The sequence below is a fragment of the Bufo gargarizans genome, chromosome 5 (genome assembly GCF_014858855.1).
Source record: "Bufo gargarizans isolate SCDJY-AF-19 chromosome 5, ASM1485885v1, whole genome shotgun sequence".
NCBI lineage: Eukaryota > Metazoa > Chordata > Amphibia > Anura > Bufonidae > Bufo > Bufo gargarizans.
Genome location: NC_058084.1, coordinates 395,411,906 through 395,432,378, shown reverse-complemented (window position 1 = coordinate 395,432,378; position 20,473 = coordinate 395,411,906). Strand labels below are relative to the sequence as shown.

The 20,473-nt window shown below is 41.2% G+C and overlaps 1 protein-coding gene across 1 annotated transcript in view; it reads right to left on the bottom strand.

Moving 5' to 3' along the window:
- The window catches only part of LOC122939473 (ATP-dependent translocase ABCB1-like), a 578,859-nt gene that overhangs the window by 329,214 nt on the left and 229,172 nt on the right, over window positions 1-20,473 (bottom strand). Inside the window, exons 11-14 of the mRNA XM_044295545.1 lie at window positions 17,922-18,125; window positions 16,115-16,285; window positions 15,820-15,993; window positions 3,469-3,717 (exon numbers count right to left, since the gene is read on the bottom strand). Coding sequence (XP_044151480.1) covers window positions 3,469-3,717; window positions 15,820-15,993; window positions 16,115-16,285; window positions 17,922-18,125 — 798 coding nt within the window. The remainder of the gene's footprint in view (window positions 1-3,468; window positions 3,718-15,819; window positions 15,994-16,114; window positions 16,286-17,921; window positions 18,126-20,473) is intronic.

The window sequence follows — 20,473 nt, the reverse complement described above, 5'->3', positions numbered from 1 at the left end:
TGGCATGCGGGTGTCTGCAGCCGTGCCGCGGACGTCCAGGAGTTGCCTCTGTAGTTCAATAATCTCGCTCTGTTGGCTTTGGACTACGACTTGGAGCTGGGCAAATTTCTCCTGATATGTAGTACCAAATTCTTGAAGTTCAGAGACGTGCTTACGCAGAGTGGCCATTGCGGACTCCATAGTGCGGCTGATTATTCTGTAACAGTCCTACAGGCTCACCTGTGTCAGAGGACCGCTGGCTGGAGGTAGGAGTGGAGCCCAGTGGCAAGGACCGCAGGCAGGTAGTAAGCGTGGTCAGACAATCCGGATGGCAACGGTGGTAGCAGTTCAGTAGGTAGGGATAAGGCAGAAGAGTAGTCGGTAGGCAGGCGGTGGGTCAGGGCAGGCGGCAGTAACCGTGGTCAGACAATCCGGATGGCAACGGTGGTAGCAGTTCAGTAGGTAGGGATAAGGCAGAAGAGTAGTCTGTAGGCAATTCCTGGTCAGCAGTGGACTTCCAGCAGTAGCAAGAGCAACAGATGAGGAGAAGCTTGATCAAGGCTCAGGAGCTCAATAATCAGCAAGCTAGAGTGCAAGGGGCTGGACTTATATAGGGAAGTACCAGGTGTGGGGAATCAAGGGTGATGAGCAAGGCTTGGCAAGACTGAGGTTAACTAATAGGTTTCAGGGAGGAATGTCCAGAGAGGATGGTAGCCTAGTAAGCAGGGTTACTGCCTGGGATGTGGCTGGTCACGGGTTCGAATCCCGACACCTCATGCTGTTGCTACCTCAACACTTTGTCAAAGGGCCACTCTGTGGTCTCTTTATGCTGCTGCAAAATCAAAACTATTTAACTGGGTCAATCTTTTTTCTGCTCATGCTGCTGCAGCCTCACCACTCTGTTGTCTTCTCTTGCTCCAGATACCACAACACTCTGTTTTTGGGCCACTCTGTGGTCTCCTCATGCTGCTTCCCCCTCACCACTATGTCACTGGGCCACTCTGGGTTCTCCTCATGCTGCTGCCACCTCAACACTCGGGGTCTCCTCATGCTGTTGATACCTCACCACTATGTCACTGAGACACTCTGGGGTCTCCTCATGCTGCTGCCATCTCACCACCATGTCACTGGGCCACTCTGTGGTCTCCTAATTTTGGTTCTAGCTCACCACAATGTACCTGGGCCAGTTTGTGGTCTCCTCATGCTGCCGACAGCTCACCACTATGTCACTAGACTACTCTGTAGTCTCCTCATACAGCTGCCACCTCACCACTCTGTGGTCTCCTCATGCTGATTATACCTCAACACTCTGTCATTGGGACACTCTGTGGTCTCTGCATGCTACTGCCAGCTCACCACTATGTCACTGGCCCACTCTGTGATCTCCTCATGCTGCTGCCAGCTTACCACTATGTCAGTGGGCCAGTCTTTGCTCTCCTCATGCTGCTGCCACCTCACCAGTCTGTGGTTTCCTCTTGCTGTTGCTACCTAACCACTCTTTGGTCTCCTCATGCTGCTTTTAACTCAACACTCTGAAACGGGGACACTCTGTGGTCTACTGAGGATGGTGCCCCCTCACCACTATGTCACTGAGCCACTCTTTGGTTTCCTCATGCTGCTGCTACCTCACTACTCTGTGGTCTCCTCATGTTGCTGCCACCTCACCACTATGTCACTGGGCCACACTGTGGTCTCCTCATGCTGCTGCCACCTCAACACCCTGTCACTGGGCCACTCTGTGGTCTCCTCATGCTGCTGCCACCTCACAACTCTGTCACTGGGCCACTCTGTGGTATTCTTATGCTGCTGCCGCCACCTCACTGCTATGTAACTGGGCCACTCAGTTGTATCCTCATGCTGCTGCCACCTCACCACTATGTCATTAGGGCCACTCTTTGGTTTCCTTAGGCTGTTGCCATTTCACCACTCTGTGGTCTCCTTATGTTGCTTATACCTTAACACTCTGTTACTGGGCCACTTTGTGTTCTCCTCATGCTGCTGCCACCTCACCACTCTGAGGTCTCCATTTTTCTGCTGCTAACTTGACACTATGCCATTGGGCCACTCTGTGGTCTCCTCATGCTGCTGCCACCTCACCACTCTGTCACTTGTCCACTCAGTGGTCTCCTCATGCTTCTGCCAACTCAACATTCTGTCACTGGGCCACTCTGTCATCTCCACATGCGGCTGCCACCTCACCACTTTTTCACTGAGCCACTCTGTGGTCTCCTCATACTGCTGCCACATCACCGCTCTGTAGTCTCCTCATGCTGCTGCCACCTCATCACTCTGAGGTGTCGCCATGCTTCTGCTACCTCAACACTCTGTCATTGGGCCACTCTGTGGTCTCTTTATGCTACTGCCACCTCACCACTATGTCACTGGTCCAGTCTGTCATCTCCTCATGCTGCTGTCACCTCACCACTGTGTTACTGGGCCACTTTGTGGTCTTTACATGCTGCTGCCAACTGAACACTTTGTGGTCTCCTCATGCTGCTGCTACCTCACCACTCATTTACTGGACCACTCAGTGGACTTTTCATGCTGTTCCCACGCTCCCCACTTCATGACTGGCCCACTATTCTGCCTTGTTGGCCTGGATGACATCACCATTTATTTGACCCTTCTAGTCTGGCAGAAGGAAATAAAAATAAGACACACAAAGGATCCTGTCTATGTATCAGCTGTAAGGTCTGTAAGACATAGTCCCAAAAGCAGGAGTGGGTACAAAACACAGAAGACATGCAAATCTTCTATTCATGTGTCATCTCTGTTTTGGATCGACTTTTTTTTTTTTAGTTTAGCAACACTGATGGATTACTGACCAAATGCTCATGAGTGAAGGTGGATGCCTTATAGACAGGATCCGTATTTTGTGGGTTATTGTTCTGATGGATCAGAGAAAGGGCAAAATAATCAGTGACATCAACAAAAGCTTAGTGCTGACACCCTCTCCACTCTGTCAAGGGGACTCTATTTGTACAAGCGTTTAATACAACACATTCTGTAGAAATCTAAGTGGAATCAGCTGACGATAGTGTAAAAGGAGTGCGCTCTTTCATGCTATAGTAGGATCTTGGGCCTCTGTATGATTCTTTATACCTGGCGCTATCATTGACCTGTAAGGCTGAATTCACCCTTGAGTTATTTGGTTCCACAACTGCCCAAATAAGTGAAATGTGCAGTGACTCACAGTATTGTTTCACTACCACAGCAGACTCCCTATGCATGTTTCTGCAAGGTACAGTGTTCTACACCACTATACAGGCTCTCTGCAGCCAGGAAATAGCTGTTTTTAAACAAGGTTTGCCACAAATAAATTCTAATCGAGTATTTTTGGAAAATTTGCCAAATCGACTGAATCCAATTTTTGAGAAATTCGCTCATCTATAATTGTAGGGAGTAAAAAACAAAAATAAACAGAAAATGGCTGCTGGAGAAAGGGGTTAAGAGCTTTCTTGTTTTTACTGTATTCTTCTCAAATCCTACCTCATCTGTAATTCCGGTATTTTCCTTACAACTTTTTATTTCTGAAAGCTCCTCTTCACTTTTTCTTCTAACAGACTCATTTTGAAAAATCTTATTTTTAATGGGTGCCAGCATGTTCTCAACATCTTGCAAGGTTGGCCAAGTGTCTTCTATATAATTTTTTTCACCCATGTCGCACAATCCAGAATTTTCATTTTCAAGTGATTTGTCTGAAGATTGATTTTCTGCATCTCTGTCTTTGCCTTGGTTCTAGAAAATGTGCCAATACAACGGTTATCAGTTAAGGGGTTTAGGTTATAGTAATAAACTTTTATAGAAAGCAATCATAACAAAACATAAAATAAACCTTGTGTTGTACACTGCCATGAGTTATTTTAGATATACCTTTGAAAATTATATTTTAACCCCTTCAGTACCAAGACACTTTTCACCTTCAGGTCAAGGCAAATTTTTGCAAATCTGACATATGACTAGTGATGGACGAACATCGGCCGGGACGGTTAGCGAACGCGATCAAATGTTCGTGAACTGCAAGTTCGAGGCGGGCCCCATTCCCTTTAATGGCAGGCGAACCTGAAAAACCTTCAGCTTATATTTGCAGCCAGCAAACACTTACTAGAAGTACACAAATAGTCCCACAACATGGACAGTGATATTCCCACCAAAAATATGTATTTTAATCAGGGGCCATTTTTATGTGTCTTAAAGGGAAACTCTCAAAAATGTGCCCTGCTGGAGCCTAGAAACATTTATTTCCTATCGGTTTGATGTATACAAATGTGAAGCACTTCACGTTTTTGTATACTGCAGAGTCCATAAAAAAATGCATACGTTAACGCATATATTTTTGGTGTGCATTAAATGGATGGCAAAAATAGGATGTTAACCCAGCCCTAGTGTCAGAATAAGCAGCAGTACATAGTGGAGCAGCGTGGCGGAGAGGGGATGCTGCCATGTACTGACAGAACGCTACATGGTCCTGGTTGTCAAGGATGAGGACTGTGTTTCCCAAGGATCATTTTCTATTGGGAAAAACAGTGCACAGTATAATACACTAGAATCTATATAATATTAAGATATTAGCCCTACCCCTAAATAATAATAATATAATTAAGTGGTCATTTATTATATAGAAATAAGTCATGTTAGGCGTATTTAAGATTGTAGCACAAAGGTACTTAGCACCGCAATCTGCATATTTTTCCCGCTCATGCCAGGTCTAAAAAAGGATGGCGTGGACAGGGAAATTGATAGAGTTATGGCCATCCAGATATTGGATACCACCGCTATACATTGACTAACTAAATGCACTATATAGAAAGTATATTATTGGTATGTAACACAATCATTTTTTTTGGAGGGGGGGGGGCAACTGGTATATCACACCAGTAGAAATGATTTGTTCCAATAAAGTTTGTCACTATCTGTAGCTGCGGTAATGCAGCAAAACCGCAAACAAATGCTTCACTACCCAAATGCACTATATAGAAAGTATATTATTGATATATAACTACCCTGCTTTAATCAGTTTTTTGGGGGGCAACTGGTATATCACACAAGTAGAAATTATTTGTTCCAATAGCGTTTGTCACTCTGTGTAGCTGCGGAAACGCAGCGAAACCACAAACAAATGCTGCACTACCTAAATGCGCTATATGGAAAGTATATTATTGGTATATAACACCCCTGCTTCAATCAGCTTTTTTAGGGGGCAACTGCTATATCAAATAATTAGAAATGATTGGTTCCAATAGCATTTGGCACTCTGTATAGCTGTGGTGATGCAGCAAAACCGCAAACAAATGCTGCACTACCCAAATGCACTATATAGAAAGTATATTATTAGTATATAACACCCCTGCTTCAATCATTTTTTTTTTTTGGGGGGGGGGGGGGGACTGGTTATATCACACCAGTAGAAATGATTTGTTCCAATGGCGTTTGTCACACTGTGTAGCTGCGGTAATGCAGCAAAACTGCAAACAAATGCTGCACTACCTAAATGCACTATATAGAAAGTATATAACACCCCTTACTGGTATATCACACCCCGGCTTCAATCATTTTTTTTTTTTTGAGGGGCAACTGGTATATCACACCGGTATAAATTATTTGTTCCAATAGTGTTTGTCACTCTGCATCTGTGGTAACACAGCAAAATCAGAAACAAATGCTGCACTACCAAAATGCACTATATAGAAAGTATATTATTGGTATATAACACCCCTGCTTCAATCATTTTATTTTGGGGGGCAAAAGGTATATCACACCGGTATAAATTATTTGTTCCAATGGCGTTTGTCACTCTGTGTAGCTGCGGTAACGCTGCACTACCTAAATGCACTATATAGAAAGTATATTATTGGTATATAACACCCCTACTGCAATCATTTTTTTTTGGTGGGCAACTGGTATATCACAAGAGTAGAAATTATTTGTTTCAATGACGTTTATTACTATCTGTAGCTGCGGCAATGCAGCAAAACTGCAAACAAATGCTGCACTACCCAAATGCACTATATAGAAAGTATATTATTGGTATATAACACCCCTACTTCAATAATTTTTTTAGTGGGCAACTGGTATATCACAAGAGTAGAAATTATTTGTTCCAATAGCGTATGGCACTCTGTGTAGCTGCAGTATTGCATCAGATGTGCACGCAACTGCTGCACAATACAAATGCACTATAATAGACTTTCTATGTAAAAAGTATTACACCCCTCAGTAAGTCACACCTATCGACAGAACAGAACACCTATACCAGTCCTTAAAAGGACTGTTGTGGCCCTATTATCTAGTGTTTGGTGTCCCTAACAGTCTGTCCCTGCTCCACACAGCAACCCCTCCCTACACTGGCAAAAGACTGAATGGCGGCCAGATCAGGTTTATTTATAAGGTAGGGGGTATATCCATGTGCTGAAACATCTCAGTTGGCTGTCCTGCACCACCTGATTCTGAGATTGTTTGTTTAATCACATATTGCACTTCATAACACTGGTAAAATGGAGTTAAAAAAATCATTTTTATTTATAAAAAAATACCAAATTTACCAAAAATGTAGAAAAATGTGCAAATTTCCAAGTTTCAATTTCTCTACTTCTATAATACATAGTAATACCTCCAAAAATACTTATTACTTTACATTCCCCATATGTCTACTTCATGATTGGATCATTTTGGGAATGCCATTTTATTTTTTATGGATGTTACACGGCTTAGAAGTTTAGAAGCTAATCTTGAAATTTTTCATAAACTTTTCAAAACTCACTTTTTAGAGTTCAGGTCTGGAGTCACTTTGTGAGACTTACATAATAGAAACCACCCAAAAATAACCACATTCTAGAAACTACACCCCTCAAGGTATTCAAAACTGATTTTACAAACTTTGTTAACCCTTTAGTTGTTGCACAATAATTAATGGAAAATAGAGCTACAATTTCAAAATTTCACTTTTTGGGCAGATTTTCCATTTTTATATTTTTTTCCAGTTGCAAAGCAAGGGTTAACAGCCAAACAAAACTCAATATTTATGGTTCTGATTCTGTAGTTTACAGAAACACCCCATATGTGGTCGTAAACTGCTGTACGGGCACACGGCAGGGAGCAGAAGGAAAGGAATGCCATATGGATTTGGAAGGCAGATTTTGCTGGACTGTTTTTGTGACACCATGTCCCATTTGAAACCCCCCTGATGCCCCCCTAGAGTAGAAACTCCAAAAAAGTGATCCCATTTTAGAAACTATGGGATAGGGTGGCAGTTTTGTTGGTACTATTTTAGGGTACATATGATTTTTGGTTGCTCTATATTATACTTTTTGTGATGCAAGGTAACAAGAAATAGCTGTTTTGGCACAGTTTTTATTTTTTGTTATTTACAATATTCATCTGACAGGTTAGATCATGTGCTATTTTTATAGACCAGGTTGTCACAGACATGGCATGTGTACTTTTTATTTATTTATTTATGTATGGTTTACACAATGATTTCATTTTTGAAACAAAAAAAACATGTTTTAGTGTTTCCATAATCGGAGAGGCATAGTTTTTGGGCGATTATCTTGGGTAGGGTATGATTTTTGTGGGATGAGAAGACTGTTTAATTGGCACTATTTTGGGGTACGTGTGACTTTTTGATCGCTTGCTATTAGACTTTTTGTGATGTAAAGTGACAAAAAAAATAGCTTTTTTTTCACCGTTTTTATTTTTATTTATTTACAGTATTCACCTGACGTGTTAGGTCATGTGATATTTTTATAGAGCAAGTTATTATGGATGCGGCGATACCTAATATGAATACTTTTTTTATGTATGTAAGTTTTACACAAGAACAGCTTTTTTAAGACAAAAAAATGATGTTTTAGTGTCTCCATATTCTGAGCCATAGCTTTTTTTATTTTTTCGGCGATTGTCTCAGGTAGGGGGTAATTTTTTGCGGGATGAGGTGACGGTTAGATTGGTACTACTTTGGTGGGCATACATACTTGCTGTTGTACTTTTTGTGATGTAAGGTGACACAAATGGTTTATTTAGCACAGTGTTTATTTTTTATTTTTTACGGTGTTCTTCTGAGGTGTTAGGTCTTGTGATATATTTATAGAATCGGTCGATACGGACGCGGCAATACCTAATATGTCAACTTTTTCTTTTTCCAATTCTTTTTACCAATTTTTTTTAACTTTATTTGGAGAAAATGACGTTTTTGTTTATTTTTACTTGAAACTTAATTTTTAGGGGGGGAAACTTTATTTTTTCCTACTTTTTTCACTTTTTTTCTACTTTTTTTCACTTTTTTTTGTCCCAGTTTGGGACTTTAAGTTTTGGGGGTCTGTATTGGAATGCATTTGCTTTATGAGTAATACACTGTGTATTACTCATTCAGCTTCTGGCCTGGATCTCACAGGCTTGTCACAGGAAGGCAGCGTCGATGCCTCAGGAAGGCATCGCACTGCCTTCCATGCCATTGGGTCCCCCCTACAGCCCCACGGGGACCCGATGGCACCGCCGCCCGCAAAATCCACAAACTGCAGGTCTGAATTAACCTGCGGTTTGCGACGATCTCCGACAAGAGGGGGTCACGGGACCCCCCGCGCATTGTCCCCGGGCGGCAGTGATCGAAAATACACATGACGTACCGGTAAGTCATGTGTCCTTAAGTACCGGGACAACATGCCGTACCGGTACGTCATGTGTCCTGAAGAGGTTAAAGGAGCTGCAGGAATATCTGGCAAGTACTGGCTGTGTGGTACATGTGACAACAATCTCCCGTATTATTCATATGTCTGGGCTATGGGGTAGAGGGGCAAGACAAAAGCCTTTTCTTACGAAGAAAAACATCCAAGCCAGGCTACATTTTACAAAAACACATCTGAAGTCTCCCAAAAGCATGTGGTAAAAGGTGTTATGTTCTGATGAAACCAACTGTTGAACTTTTTGGCCATAATTCCAAAAAGATATGTTTGGCCCAAAAACAACACTGCACATCACCAAAAGAACACCATACCCACAGTAAAGCGTGGTGGTGGCAGCATCATGCTTTGGGGCTGTTTTTCTTCAGCTGGAACTGGGGCCTTCGTTAAGCTAGAGGGAATTATGAACAGTTCCAAATACCAGTCAATATTGGCACAAAACCTTCAGGCTTCTGCTAGAAAGCTAAACATGAAGAGGAACTTCATCTTTCAGCATGACAACGACTCAAAGCATACCTCTAAATCAAGGAATGGCTTCACCAGAAGAGGATGAAAGTTTTGGAATGGGCTAGGCAGAGCCAAGATCTGAATCCAATGGAAAATCTGTGGGGGTGATCTGAAGAGGGCTGTGCACAGGAGATGCCCTTGCAATCTGACAGATTTGGAGTGTTTTTGCAAAGAAAAGTGGGCAAATCTTGCCAAGTAAAAATGTGCCATGCTGATAGACTCATATCCAAAAAGACTGAGTGCTGTAATAAAATCAAAAATTGCTTCAACAAAGTATTAGTTTAAGGGTGTGCACACATATGCAACTATATTATTTTATTTTTATATTTTTTCTTCCCTCTACCTAAAAGATTTCAGTTTGTTTTTCAATTGAGGTGCACAGTTTATAGGTTACATTAAAGGTGGAAAAAGTTCTGAAATAATTTATCTTTGTCTCATTTTTTTTACATCACAGAAACATGACATTTAACAGGGGTGTGTAGACTTTTTATATTCACTGTATATATGAATATCGGTATAAAAAAATCAAAAAAATCAGGCAGCACTCCAAGGTAAAGGTGAAAAAATATATGCAAGACTTTATTCACCCATGTGACAAGGCAACGTTTCAGCTCAGTATGAATCTTTCTCAAGGGTGAATAAAGTCTTGCATATATTTTTTCACCTTTACCTTGGAGTGCTGTCTGCTTTTTGTTTTTTTGATATTGGGTAAGCTGTATCCCGTTTGGGCTGTTCACCCAGTTTTTCCTTTATTTGTTTTACTTTTCCGGTTTTCAATATATATATATATATATATATATATATATATATATATATATATATATATTGTAAGCCTGCAAGGGGGGCAGCGTATGGTTCTGGATAATTCACGGAGGCACAGATAATATAAAGTTCACGTGATTTTTTATTTAGGGTCCGATTTCAGGAGGTTTACATCAACACATGCTTTTTAGTGGAACCAGGATTTCCAGTATTGGAGTAACAAATCACAAAACAAAAGCCTTCCCGTCTGGGACTAACTAATAACACAAAGAGTTTGTCTCACCTAGGCTACAGTTGGTAGGCTGACGTTCACACCGCAGGTAGTATGCTCGCTGGTACTCAGTATTCACAGTACTGTGTGCTGTCCTTGCAGGCTTCTACCTAAGTGAGCTATAGCACTCTGTATATAGTAATCTAACAAGGTTAACTGCCTTAATGTGTTTCAGAGCATAACAACAAACTGGCCTGGAAGGAAGGGAACTGTTGCTCCCAACCTTAACAACCGTTCCGCATAATCCAGGCCCCCCATGTATTTCTAGAAAGAATCCTATCTAAACAACTAAGTTTGTTCAGGCCACAGCACTCCCTGGATTACACTTACTTCACCCATGTGAGAAATCTGGGTGAAATATACCTTCCTTCCACCACTATTCAACCTGCATGACCTATATATATACAGGTCCTTCTCAAATAATTAGCATATTGTGATAAAATTCATTATTTTCTGTAATGTACTGATAAACATTAGACTTTCATATATTTTAGATTCATTACACACCAACTGAAGTAGTTCAAGCCTTTTATTGTTTTAATATTGATGATTTGGGCATACAGCTCATGAAAACCCAAATTTCCTATCTCAAAAAATTAGCATATTTCATCTGACTAATAAAAGAAAAGTGTTTTTAATACAAAAAAAGTCAACCTTCAAATAATTATGTTCAGTTCTGCACTCAATACTTGGTCCGGAATCCTTTTGCAGAAATGACTGCTTCAATGCGGCGTGGCATGGAGGCAATCAGCCTGTGGCACTGCTGAGGTGTTATGGAGGCCCAGGATGCTTCGATAGCGGCCTTAAGCTCATCCAGAGTGTTGGGTTTTGCGTCTCTCAACTTTCTCTTCCCAATATCCCACAGATTCTCTATGGGGTTAGGTCAGGAGAGTTGGCAGGCCAATAGAGCACAGTGATACCATGGTCAGTAAACCATTTACCAGTGGTTTTGGCACTGTGAGCAGGTGCCAGGTCGTGCTGAAAAATGAAATCTTCATCTCCATAAAGCTTTTCAGCAGATGGAAGCATGAAGTGCTCCAAAATCTCCTTATAGCTAGTTGCATTGACCCTGCCCTTGATAAAACACAGTGGACCAACACCAGCAGCTGACATGGCACCCCAGACCATCACTGTCTGTGGGTACTTGACACTGGACTTCAGGCATTTTGGCATTTCCCTCTCCCCAGTCTTCCTCCAGACTCTGGCACCCTGATTTCCGAATGACATGCAAAATTTGCTTTCATCCGAAAAAAGTACTTTGGACCACTGAGCAACAGTCCAGTGCTGCTTCTCTGTAGCCCAGGTCAGGCGCTTCTGCCGCTGTTTCTGGTTCAAAAGTGGCTTGACCTGGGGAATGCGGCACCTGTAGCCCATTTCCTGCACACGCCTGTGGATGTTTCTACTCCAGACTCAGTCCACTGCTTCCGCAGGTCCCCCAAGGTCTGGAATCGGTCCTTCTCCACAATCTTTCCTCAGGGTCCGCTCACCTCTTCTCGTTGTGCAGCGTTTTCTGCCACACTTTTTCCTTCCCACAGACTTCCCACTGAGGTGCCTTGATACAGCACTCTGGGAACAGCCTATTCGTTCAGAAATTTCTTTCTGTGTCTTACCCTCTTGTTTGAGGGTGTCAATGATGGCCTTCTGGACAGCAGTCAGGTCGGCAGTCTTACCCATGATTGCGGTTTTGAGTAATGAACCAGGCTGGGAGTTTTTAAAAGCCTCAGGAATCTTTTGCAGGTGTTTAGAGTTAATTAGTTGATTCAGATGATTAGGTTAATAGCTCGTTTAGAGAACCTTTTCATGATATGCTAATTTTTTTAGATAGGAATTTGGGGTTTTCATGAGCTGTATGCCAAAATCATCAATATTAAAACAATAAAAGGCTTGAACTACTTCAGTTGGTGTGTAATGAATCTAAAATATATGAAAGTCTAATGTTTATCAGTACATTACAGAAAATAATGAACTTTATCACAATATGCTAATTTTTTTAGAAGGACCTGTATATATATATATATATATATATATATATATATATGTGTGTATTTAGTAATTACACATTTTTTACAATTACAAAACAATATATAAATTTAATTTAGCCTCCATTTCTGAATAGTTTCTGGCGGGATTCAAACTCACAACCTTCTACATTACAGCCAAGAATGTTAAGCACTACACTATAGAACTGCATGGCCAATTATATATATATATATATATACATATATATATATATATATATATATATATATATATATATATATATATATATATATGATACTAGTAAGTATTCCTATACAGCAGAAGTCTCATTTTTTTAATTTTTTTTTAAGTAACTAGCTATGCAACTCCATAGTGTAGTGGTTAACGTGGTAATGTAGAAGGTTGTTCGTTGAAATCCCGCCAGAAAATTTTCACAAATAGAGGCTAAATTAGATATATTAAATACGCTGACTTGAGCATCGCGCTCAAGCACACGCGATATTCGGCCAAACACTGCGATGTGCCGAGCATAGCGATCCTTGAGCCAAACTGATGTTCGGCCGACCATGCTAATAGACATATTAGATAGTAGTGATATCTAATATGTCTATTTTTTTATTTTTTATTATGTTGGCTTGAAAAAGCCAACATCCTCTTATTCAATTGTTTCAGCTTATAAATCCGTTTTATTATCCTTCTCCATCCCCCTTTTTCTATAAGCTACTCCTCCTACAGTTTTGGCATTACAAACGCCAAATTTTCCACACTTTTTCAACCTATAGTGAGGAAAGTTGTTTGTGTTTTAATAGGCCATCCCACCCTTCGGGCCTATGCGGCAGACCACCGAAGACCCCTATTTTGCCATTGAATTTGACAGAGAAAATTTTCACATCGCTCTGACTCGCAACCACATATTGTTGGTGTCAACCCGAATAAAAGGGTACATTTTGAAGGGACACCCCAAAGTGGGCAGAGCTAGCAACGGCCAATGAATATGTTGCTATTTTCTATACGCTACTCCTCCCACAGTTTTAGGAGTACAATTTCCAAACTTTGCACACTTGTTTGACACATACCCAATCAGATTTTCCCTACTGACTTCAATGAGAAAATTTAAATTGCTGTCATTCTCACAGTATTTAACCAGAATACCCAAACTTGGCACTGTGGGTCACTGGGTGACTGGGGCTAAAATGTATAAAAAGTGGGCAGAGTCTACAACGGACAATCAAATTTCAGCCATTTGTTTAAATGGGAATATTTAAAACTGCCGCTGCACTTAGACTGTTAATGGCAGGGTCCTCAAACTTGGCACGGATGGTCACTGGAGGACGAGGACTGGGATAAAAATTCAGAAATGTGGGCGGGGCAAAAAACAACCAATCAGATTTCTTTGATTCATTTAAATGGGAAAAACTAAAAATGCTGCCATTCTCACATTATTGATGTCATAGACCTCAAATATCACAAAAGTGGTCATTGGGTTTTTCCACTTCACAGTTAAAAAAATTGGGTGACCAACAACCAATCAAATTTTACTCCTTGATTTTCAATAGAAAATAATAAAACTGCTGCCATTTTTGCACGTTAAATGCCATAATTTTCAAACCTTAAAGTGTTTGTCACTGGGTGACTGTGGTTCACAATTAGGAAAAAATGGGGTGGGGCAACAACAGCCAATCAGATTTCAGCCTCTGACCTTAATAAAAAGCAGATAAACTGCTGCTATTATCACAGTTTAAATGCCCAGTGTCCCAAACTTAGCACAATTACTCACTGGGTGAATGCAGTCAAAATTTAGGAAAAGTGGGTGTAGCCTAAAGCAGCCAAACAGATTTCACCTATTAACTTCAATGTAAAACTTTCAAATGCTGCCATTCTCACAGTTTTAAAGCCAGAGGCACCAATCTTGGCACAGACCATGACTGGGTGACTGGGCTTAAAATTCTTAAAACTGGGCGGAGCTTAACACAGCCAATTAAATATTACCTAGTGCTATTACTGGATGACGGGAATTCAAATTAAAAAAGTGTGTGGAGCCACAAACAACCAATCAGATTTTCCCTATTGACTTCAATGAGAAAATGTAAAAAGGTGTTATTCTTACAATATGAAAGCCAGAGTCCCCAAACTGGCACCATGGGTCAATGGGTGAGTGTGGTTAGAATTTCAGAAAAGTGGGTGGAGCCTTTAATAGCCAATGACATTTTAGCCATTCATTTTATATGGGAAAATTTTAATTACTTCCACTCTTTGACTGTTAATGGCAGGGTCCTCAAATTTGACACAGTCAGTTATTGGGTGACTTGGGATCAAATTTTTAAAAGTGGGTGGAGCCACAAACAGCCAATCAGATTTTAAGCCAACATCTTGTGGTTTCTTCAGAAACGACACCATCTAGTTATTATTATTATTTTATATTACTTGATTGTGGGAAAGGAGCATTTTTTTTTACGTGAAACATTATTTTTTATTTTGCAAAACACTTTTTTTTCACTTTTATTTGCTTACTATTTTTGTCCTACTATGGAACTTTAATTTTTGGGGGTCTTATCCCTTCTACAATGCAAAGCTTTAGACCTCTTGCACACAAATGTATTTTCTTTCCGTGTCCGTTCCATATTTTTTGGGGACCGTATGCGATACCATTCACTTCAATGGGTCCGCCAAAGAAACGGAATTTACTCTGTGTGCATTCCGTTTCTGTATGTCCATATTTCCGTTCATCGCAAAAAAAATATAACATGTCCTATTATTGTCCGCATTACGGACAAGGATAGTGCTGTTCTATGAAGGGCCAGCTGTTTTGTTCTGCAAAATACAGAATGCATAAGGATGTCATCCATTTTTTTGTGTATCCGTTTTTTGTGGACCGCAAAATACATACGGTCATGTGCAAGAGGCCTTACACTGACAGAGTGCCTATGAGTCCCAGCCATGAGCCTCCTGTTATCCCAGAGCAGGGGCCAATTGGATCGAAAGGGAGCCATCTCCCTTTGCAAACTACGTACATACTAAGTTCAGCATTGAAAAGGTTAATATGCCAACATCAGCGGATTCACCTATACTGGCAGATATAGTAAGGGCCCACCTTTCAGTAACAGACAGACTCCTGCTTCTCATCATCAGAGCGCACATCCTGCACCTGTAACTTAGGTTACTGTCTGCTGAGATCCTACAGGTTAAAATGCTAGTTTTGTTCACTGGCTTTGTCTGCACGATGTAGCAATAGTGTGCAGCCTAAGAAGATGACCACACATGCAAGTTTTTTGTGCAGTTTTTGAAGCCAAAATCAAGAGTGGATTGTAAAAGGAGAAAAGTTATTAAGGACAAAAACTACTTTTTTTACTTCATTTTTTAATTTGATTTTCAAAAACTGCATAAAAAACCTGCACTTAAACATTGGGAAAGCACTGCATTGGCCAGTATACATAGGCTTAGTATCGGTTGTCCATATTTTGCTACATTTCCATTGTAATATATTTTTAATAAAACAAAACTGGAGAAAATAATTTATTTCAAATTTAAAACATGATGACCTTTTTAACATTTATTTTAAAATTATATGCACATATTAGACACTGGAACTTTGGTGTATATTTGAATTTTGTTGTCTTGTTATGCCGTTATGTCATACAATACAAGATCCATTACCTGAAGCATGACAAGCGAATGGTAGACTCCCTCCTTCTTCATTAGCTCACTGTGTGTTCCTTGTTCTACCACAACCCCACCATGGAAAACAGCAATGGTATCAGCTGTCCTGATAGTAGACAATCGTTGTGCTATTACAATGGTGGTCCGACCAGCTCTCGCCTCAAAATAAAAACAGATATATAAAGTTAAAAAGTGCTGCAGAATATATCAGCACTATACGTGAGTAAAATAAATGTCAAAACAAAACATTACACATTACAAAGTGTATGAAATATGTCACCTTATCCAGGGCAGCTTGCAGTATAGCTTCACTCTGTCCATCCAGTGCTGATGTGGCCTCATCTAGGAGCAATATTTTTGGGTGTCGTACAAGAGCTCGTGCTATTGCTATTCTCTGTTTCTGACCTCCGCTCAGCTGACCTCCTCTCTCACCTACCATTGTGTTGAATTTCTGCAAAAAGCAGGAATACCATAAAAGTTTACATTGTGTTTGCCATTTTATTAACATTTCTAAAAGGCAGAAATGATATGACAGATGCAGGTAAGATCAGACTAGTTCTGCACATCTATGTGTCACCACCATGCATTAGTTGGAGTTTATCTTAAAGGGGTTGTCTGATTTAGAAAGCCAATTTTCAATAATCCTTTTAGAAAATTCTGAGTTGTCCCCATTGAGAATCCTCATCTATTAGGCCCCTTTCACACGGGGGCGAGTTTTCCGTGCGGGTGCGATGCGTGCGGTGAACGTACTGCACCCGCACTGAATCCCGACCCATTCATTTCTATGGAGCTGTGCACATGAGCAGTGATTTTCACGCATCACTTGTGCGTTGAGTGAAAATCGCAGCATGCTCTATATTGTCCGATTTTCACGCGACGCAGGCCCCATAGAAGTGAATGGGAAGCGTGAAAATCACATAGCATCCTAAGCAAGTACGGATGCGGTGCGATTTTCACGCACGGTTGCTAGGAGACGATCGGGATGGAGACCCGATCATTATTATTTTCCCTTATAACATGGTTATAAGGGAAAATAATAGCATTCTGAATACAGAATGCATAGTAAAACAGCGCTAGAGGGGTTAAAAAAATAAATAAAAAATAATTTAACTCACCTTAGTCCATTTGATCGCGAAGCCCGGCATCTCCTTGTGTCTCCTCTGCTGAACAGGACCTGGGGTGAGCTGCTGCATTAAATAGAGGTTAAGGACCTTTGATGACGTCACTCCGGTCATCACATGGTCTTTTACCATGGTGAATCACCATGGTAAAAGATCATGTGACGTACCATGTGATGACCGGAGTGAAGAAGTGCACTCGCGCGATTTTTCTCACGCGAGTGCAAAGCATGACAATCGCGCATTTTCCCGCAACGCACCCGCCTCTTATCCGGGCAAAAAACTGACGCCCGTGTGAAAGAGGCCTTAGTGTGAGGAGCAACTATTAAGGCAGCTCTTACTCTAGAGCAGGCATGCTCAACCTGCGGCCCTCCAGCTGTTGTAAAACTACAACTCCCACAAAGCCTCGCTGTAGGCTGATAGCTGTAGGCTGTTTGGGCAAGCTGGAAGATGTAGTTTTGCAACAGCTGGAGGGCCACAGGTTGAGCATACCTGCTCTCGAGATACCAGCAAGTCTGTGTATTACCCAGACAACCTATTGGTTTCAGTGGGAACTGCAAAATGTTTAATGTCTCATGCAGAGGCACTGCAGTGGAAAATAACTTACTGCTGGACTTCCTCAAGATGTGACTGATTGCTTGGGTAGTAAGCAGCAGGACACCCTTAAAGGAGCTTGTGATAATTATAATACCCCAGAGTTGGGGGCATGACTATTTTGTACTTGTTTACTGCATTGTACATATGTCTTATGCAATATGAATGTAATGACATGGTTCACGAGCAGATAAAATATGGTTGGAAATGTTAGGTAACAGGAATGGAACTTACCATTCCATTTCACCCCTACTTTGGTAGAAGTGGGCTGTTAAATATTTCAGTGACAATAAAAAAAAAAAGAAGCAAAATAACATACAGAACCTATTGTGAACAAATAAAACTATATACAGTATTAATGGTAAATATATTTACATCTGGGAGTCTAGATATGAAGTCGTAGGCATTGGCTTCTCTGGCTGCTTGCTCAATCTCTTCATCAGTTACTTCATCTCTGCCAAAGCGAATATTTTCACTAATGGTTGTTCCGAACAGGACAGGTTCCTGACCTATCAGACCAATATTATCTCTCAGCCACTTGACATTGAGGGAACGTATATCATGTCCATCCAAAGTTATCTAAAAATTAAGAAAACAATGGGAGTATTAGCATTAATATTTTGGCAATATGTTCATATTTAATATTATATATGTCCCTGATTTCTTCAATGAATATTAACCAGTCCCTTTAAGGGTGAATATCAAAAGAGGTTACTCTACTCTCTGCTGACGTGAAATGCACAGGAGAAATCCGCAACTGATCGTAGAATCAGATTTGCAAAAGTACATGTAACAGATCAATTTTTCATCTTACTGGGGCTAATACACATGTGGTCACCTGTTGTGGTTTTCATGCAGAAACCAAAAAAGAATTGAAGTCTGCATTCTTTTATTTCTGTCAGCTGATTTTCAAATTTGCTTGTGGAAAAAACTGTGCCATGTGAACTATAGTGCGGTTCTTCAGAAACGAAAGTTCCTGTCAAGGAACCTCCCAAACAGATGTGAACAGAGGTGAGTCTTACCCTGGGTTCACACCTGAGCGTTCTGAAAGGAGCGCTCTGTATGCGCGATTGTACCGGCGTTTACAATCGCGCATATAGAGACAAGCGAACGGCCATTGTCCCGCGTTCCCGAAAGTCTATGTACGGGAACGCGTGACAAAACGCCCCAAAGAAGCTCAAGAACTTTTTTTAGTGTAGGGCGTTTTTCAGCGCGTTCAAACGCGCTGTAAAATGCTCAAGTGTGAACCAGGGCCATAGGGAAGCATTGGTTTTCATGTGTTGAGCGTTTTACAGCGCGTTTGAACGCACTGTAAAACGCTCAGGTGTGAACCCAGCGTTATAGTTGTAGTAAATCACCTGTTTAGTGGAATAGCAAATAAGACCTTGTACAGGGTTTTGTACACTTAAATGAACCAAAATCCCTGCACGATTAGACTGCAGTTACAGTATTTGCTGACAGCCACAATGATGTTTAGTACATAGTAAACTACTGCTGCTGCCATGGTCATGCGAAGTCGTCTTACTTTGGCTTCAGATAGATGTGCTTAGAGTTGCCAACTGCGCACAAACGGACAGTCCACATTAAGTTTGTGCGGTTCAAACAGTGTGCTTCGTTTTTCCTGCGACCATCCTGGGCCCACTGTAAAGCCTCTTTCACACGGGCGTCAGTATTTTTGCCCGGATAAGAGGCGGGTGCGTTGCGGGAAAATGCACGATTTTTCTGCGCGAGTGCAAAACATTGTAATGCGTTTTGCACTCGCGTGAGAAAAATTGCGCATGTTTGGTACCCAAACCCGAACTTCTTCACAGAAGTTCGGGCTTGGGATTGATGTTCTGAAGATTGTATTATTTTCCCTTATAACATGGTTATAAGGGAAAATAATAGCATTCTGAATACAGAATGCAGAGTATAATAGTACTGGAGGGGTTAAAAAAAAAAAAAAAAAAAAAGTTAACTCACCTTATCCTCTTGATCGCGTAGTTCCCGTTCCCTTCTTTATTAGCTGTGGGCTGAATGACCTGTGGTGACGTCAGATCACATGCTCCAATCACATGGTCCATCACCATGGTGATGGAGCATGTGATCTGACATCACCACAGGTCCTTTAGCCCACAGCTAATAAAGAAGGGACCGGGAACTACGCGATCAAGAGGATAAGGTGAGTTAACTTTTTTTATTTTTTTAACCCCTCCAGTACTATTATACTATGCATTCTGTATTCAGAATGCTATTATTTTCCCTTATAACCATGTTATAAGGGAAAATAATACAGTGAATAGACTGTCACCTAAAACCCATGCATGAAAATCGCACCGCATCCGCACTTGCTTGCGGATGCTTGCGATTTTCATGCAACCCCATTCATTTCTATGGGGCCTGCATTACGTGAAAAACGCAGAATATAGAACATGCTGCGATTTTCACGCAACGCATAAGTGATGCGTGAAAATCACTGCTCATGTGAACAGCCCCATAGAAATGAATGGGTCAGGATTCAGTGTGGGTGTAATGCGTTCAACTCGTGCATCGCACCCGCGCGGAATACTCGCCCGTGTGAAAGGGGCCTAAGGGTTTATTCAGATGGCCGTATGAATGAGTCTGCAAAATTGCGGAATGGATGTGGACCCATTCATTTGAATGGGGCAGCAAAAGATGCAGACAGCACACCATGTGCTGTCCGCATCCGTGGTTCTGTTCTGTGGTCCCCGCAAAAAAAGATAGAACATGTCCTATTCTTGTCTGCAAACACTATGGTTGTGTGATTGAAGCCTAAGGGTTCATTCACACGTCCGTAGAATGGGTCCGGATCCGTTCCACAACGTTGCAGAACCAATCTGGACCTATTCATTCTCTATGGGTCCGGAAGAGATGAGGACAGCACACAGTGTGCTGTCTGCATCCACATTTTTGGAGCGCGGCCACGC